Genomic DNA, 5,000 nt, shown 5'->3' on the forward strand with positions numbered 1-5,000 from the left:
AGGAGACGGAAAACTAATGTATTCTGGGAAAATAACGTGTCATTTTAAAGCAGACGTTTGTATTGGCCCGGGCTGACACCATTAGGCTGAGCACACCTCTGCCTGGTGTTAATCGACATGTCAACCAGCAGGAAGGATGGAGAATACATGAGGATATCTGATCCTGTGTAATGGATGGGTGCCCAGCCAGCAAGGCTGCACCTGAGATTGGCTTCTTCTCTAATACAACAAATTCAAGTTTAAGCAGTTCCACATAGGAACAATGGGCCTACATAAGTAAGTAAAGTTCCACAAAATAAAGACGTAGCCCCCTAATGTCATCTGAATGAAACCTGAGAAAATCCCAAAACACATATTGTATGTTGGCTTAAAAATATTTGAGACTTCTTGATGAGTAGTGATGTATAACAAATGGTTCTGTCCTCCCATTGTACTCCTAGAAAAGTAAAGAATACCAGTTCTAAAGAATACCAGTCCTAAAGAATACCAGTCCTAAAGAATACCAGTCCTAAAGAATACCAGTCCTAGAGAATACCAGTCCTAAAGACTACCAGTCCTAAAGAATACCAGTCCTAAAGAATACCAGTCCTAAAGAATACCAGTCCTAAAGAATACCAGTCCTAAAGAATACCAGTCCTAGAGAATACCAGTCCTAGAGAATACCAGTCCTAAAGAATACCAGTCCTAAAGAATACCAGTCCTAAAGAATACCAGTCCTAGAGAATACCAGTCCTAAAGAATACCAGTCCTAAAGAATACCAGTCCTAAAGAATACCAGTCCTAAAGAATACCAGTCCTAAAGACTACCAGTCCTAAAGAATACCAGTCCTAAAGAATACCAGTCCTAAAGAATACCAGTCCTAAAGAATACCAGTCCTAAAGAATACCAGTCCTAGAGAATACCAGTCCTAGAGAATACCAGTCCTAAAGAATACCAGTCCTAAAGAATACCAGTCCTAAAGAATACCAGTCCTAAAGAATACCAGTCCTATAGAATACCAGTCCTAAAGAATACCAGTCCTAAAGAATACCAGTCCTATAGAATACCAGTCCTAAAGAATACCAGTCCTAAAGAATACCAGTCCTAAAACCCTGCAGACATTCAGGAGACTGCCTCCTCTTGTCCACTCCACCATCACTCCCCCACACCACTGCAGCTCAGAGAGAGGGAGAGGGGGAGAGAGAGAGAGAGAGTGAGAGAGAGAGAGAGAGAGAGAGAGAGAGAGAGAGAGAGAGAGAGAGAGAGAGAGAGAGAGAGAGAGAGAGAGAGAGAGAGAGAGAGAGAGAGAGAGAGAGAGAGAGAGAGAGAGAGAGAGAGAGAGAGAGAGAGGGAGAGACAGAGAGAGAGAGAGACAGAGAGAGAGAGAGACAGAGAGACAGACAGAGAGAGGGATATATATATATATATTCAGGCAGCCTCAGCTCAGTTAAACAGCCTCAGCCATGCTCAGTGTTGGACAGCTAGCTAGGGAGAAGTCAAACAGAGACTCAGACTCCTCTCTCCTCTCCCAGTAACCACGGGCACTGCCCCCCCCCGGTCCCAGTAAACACAGGTGCTCTACGCTCTGACTTCGTCCAACTCTCACTGCTAGGGAGATGAGGCCCTCAGGACAGAAGCACTCTCTCTCTCTCTCTCTCTCTCTCTCTCTCTCTCTCTCTCTCTCTCTCTCTCTCTCTCTCTCTCTCTCTCTCTCTCTCTCTCTCTCTCTCTCTCTCTCTCTCTCTCTCTCTCTCCCTCTCTCTCTCTCTCTCTCTCTCTCTCTCTCTCTCTCTTAAAAAATCAAAAAATGTAACTCAATAACCTCTCTCTTTTCTCTCCCTCCCTCTCTAGGTTTTGTGTGGGAGATAAGTTCTTCCTGAAGAACAATATGATCCTGTGTCAGACGGACTACGAGGAGGGGCTGATGAAGGAGGGATACGCCCCGCAGGTTCGCTGACTCCAGATGAAGAGCAGGAGAGAGAGGGAGAGGATGATGTGATGAGGAGAGAGAGGGGGGGAGGAGGAGAGACATCCAATCATACTGAAGGAAGGAAGGAGGAGAGACATCCAATCAGACTGAAGGAAGGAGGAAAGACATCCAATCAGACTGAAGGAAGGAAGGAGGAGAGCCATCCAATCAGACTGAAGGAAGGAAGGAGGAGAGCCATCCAATCAGACTGAAGGAAGGAGGAGAGGCATCCAATCAGACTGAAGGAAGGAGAGCCATCCAATCAGACACCAAAAGCACTACTACTACTACTCTCTCTCTCTCTCTCTCTCTCCAAAGTCAGATCCCTAACGTGTATATAACCAACCAACAACCAACTTTCAACCTGGAAGGGACCCTTTCTCTGCTGTACAGAATAGCCATAGAGACTAAGGGTTGTCAGAGGAGGGGAGGAGGGAGTCCCCTACAAGGTCACAATGGACTACAGTTGACTTTGTTTGTTTCCTGAAGGATGCCACCTCTTCCTCTGCCAACAACCAAACACTGGTTTTACAATGATACCCCAATCCACCTTCGCCCCCCCAATCCACCTTCGCCCCCCCCCAATCCACCTTCGCCCCCCCAACCCCCCCCCCCTCCCCAATACCCTACCCATCCCTCCCTCCTATTCCTCTCTGGGGGGACCATGGGAGAACCTAAACAATCAAGATCCCAGTGTCTGAAGCCCATATGACTCAGTCTCCACTAGGGCCCAAGTGACTATCTGACCCGACCCGGGAAAGGCAGGGAAGAGAGAGAGCCACGGAGATACGGAGATACGGAGATACGGAGATACGGCGCGTCGCCATCAGATCTCAGGTTGAATAGGTGTCTTTTTTAATCGAACCGCAACAACTTCAATTCAACCACAATCTAACCATCATGATCTCTTCAGCTCGGGGGGGGAAACTCTCCATGTTGTTTTATAGACTCTCATTTGGACTCTCCTCGGAAGACTGACAATCCCAGACTGTGGTCCTATGGAGGGGCTTGTAATTAGTGCAGGGGGGGGCTTGGGTATTTTTTTTTGCGGGAGTTCTCACGTTTTGTTAAGCCCTTGCTTGCCTTTGGTTTGTGCTCTCACACTGGGTCTGGGTGGGGGTGAGGGGGTGGTTCTAGGGGTATCGGGGGGGGGGGGTGCTAGGGGTATCGGGGGGGTGAGGAGTGGTTCTAGGGGTATCGGGGGGGGGGGGGGTGCTAGGGGTATCGGGGGGGTGAGGAGTGGTTCTAGGGGTATCGGGGGGGGGGGGGTGCTAGGGGTATCGGGGGGGTGAGGAGTGGTTCTAGGGGTATCGGGGGGGGGGGTGCTAGGGGTATCGGGGGGGGTGAGGAGTGGTTCTAGGGGTATCGGGGTTGAAGGGGTATCGGGGTGAAGGGGGGTTCTAGGGGTATCGGAGGGGGGGGGGTGAGGAGTGGTTCTAGGGGTATCGGGGGGCGGGGGGGGGGGGGGGGTTGAAGGGGTATCGGAGGGGGGATGAGGGGGGGGTTACTTTTTGTGGACTGTATTTATTTCATTTATTTGATAAGCTTTCAGTGCTTTGACTATTGATCACCTGTTGTCCCAATTTCATTAATGCGGAATATCATTCTTCAACATGCTGATACTTGAATTATTTCAATCACTAGTCTGATCACTGTTTTAACTCTCAGTCAGTTGTGACTAGATGGGAGTAGCCTGGCGCCTTCTCTTCTGGTACGTAGGCTGTACTGTCAGCTATCGCAGATGCAAGTTGCCTTCAGTGAAGACTTTGCTGGTCACATGGTCTGTGAGCGTTAGGTAATTGTTACTCCGAGGTGTTTCCTCAATGACACCCTATTTCGTATATGGAGCCCTGGCCAAAAATTACACACTATATAGGGATTAGGGTGGGATTTAGGATGCATCGCTGGCTTTGAGGGACCGTGAACCTTCCTTCTTGGAAGGAAAATACCACTTTGACCTAGCAGCTGAATTTAAATGATCAACTATCAATTAAGAGCAACCCTGCTGAAGCATCATTCACAAAGAAGGCAACCGTTAGCTAATGAACACAAAAAACTCGAAGGGAGTAAAGAAACACACAAAAATTGAAGATTGTTTGATTTGTAAAATCGTCATTGTACAGAAACAGAAAGATTCCTTCCTGCTTGCTATTGTATAAGGGTATCTCGTGTCATCTAGCATGAGATGTTGATTTTCAGAAAGGACAACGACAACGCTTGTAAATAATGTATTGTAATAATTTTAAGCACAAATGTAATACAGTTTTATTGTGTTAACAATGTGTGCGTTCAGTGTCTTCCTTTTTCTCTGCAAACTGTCATATAGCGCTCTGGAGAGAAATGTCCCTTTGTTACTATGATTCTATGATTCTATGGTTACTATGATTCAATGATTCTATGGTTACTATGATTCAATGATTCTATGGTTACTATGATTCAATGATTCTATGGTTACTATGATTCTGATTCTATGGTTACTATGATTCTATGGTTACTATGATTCTATGATTCTATGGTTACTATGATTCAATGATTCTATGGTTACTATGATTCTATGGTTACTATGATTCAATGATTCTATGGTTACTATGATTCAATGATTCTATGGTTACTATGATTCTATGGTTACTATGATTCAATGATTCTATGGTTACTATGATTCTATGATTCTATGGTTACTATGATTCTATGGTTACTATGATTCTATGATTCTATGGTTACTATGATTCAATGATTCTATGGTTACTATGATTCTATGGTTACTATGATTCAATGATTCTATGGTTACTATGATTCAATGATTCTATGGTTACTATGATTCTATGATTCTATGGTTACTATGATTCTATGATTGATTCTATGATTCTATGATTCTATGATCAGCTTCCCCTCCCCCAATCCTAACCTTTACCATCAGTGGGGAAAAGGCTAGACTGACCCAAGATCAGCGGCACTCCATCATATTGACACATTTGGCGTAGTCGGCGGGATCGGGGACCGGATGATGGAAATATATAATTTGATAGAAGTATATTGGTAAACAATATACAC

At 45.5% G+C, this 5,000-nt stretch overlaps 1 protein-coding gene across 6 annotated transcripts in view; it reads left to right on the forward strand.

The window, feature by feature from the left end:
* lmo3 (LIM domain only 3) overlaps positions 1 to 3,080 on the forward strand; it is a 170,599-nt gene extending 167,519 nt beyond the window's left edge. For all 6 annotated transcript variants that reach the window (XM_071331633.1, XM_071331635.1, XM_071331634.1 and 3 more), the window contains exon 4: positions 1,832 to 3,080. In XM_071331633.1, the coding sequence (XP_071187734.1) occupies positions 1,832 to 1,937 (106 nt within the window). In that variant the 3' untranslated portion in view covers positions 1,938 to 3,080. The remainder of the gene's footprint in view (positions 1 to 1,831) is intronic.
* Positions 3,081 to 5,000: the final 1,920 nt, after the last annotated feature.

The sequence above is a fragment of the Salvelinus alpinus genome, chromosome 11 (genome assembly GCF_045679555.1).
Source record: "Salvelinus alpinus chromosome 11, SLU_Salpinus.1, whole genome shotgun sequence".
Taxonomy (NCBI): Eukaryota; Metazoa; Chordata; class Actinopteri; order Salmoniformes; family Salmonidae; genus Salvelinus; species Salvelinus alpinus.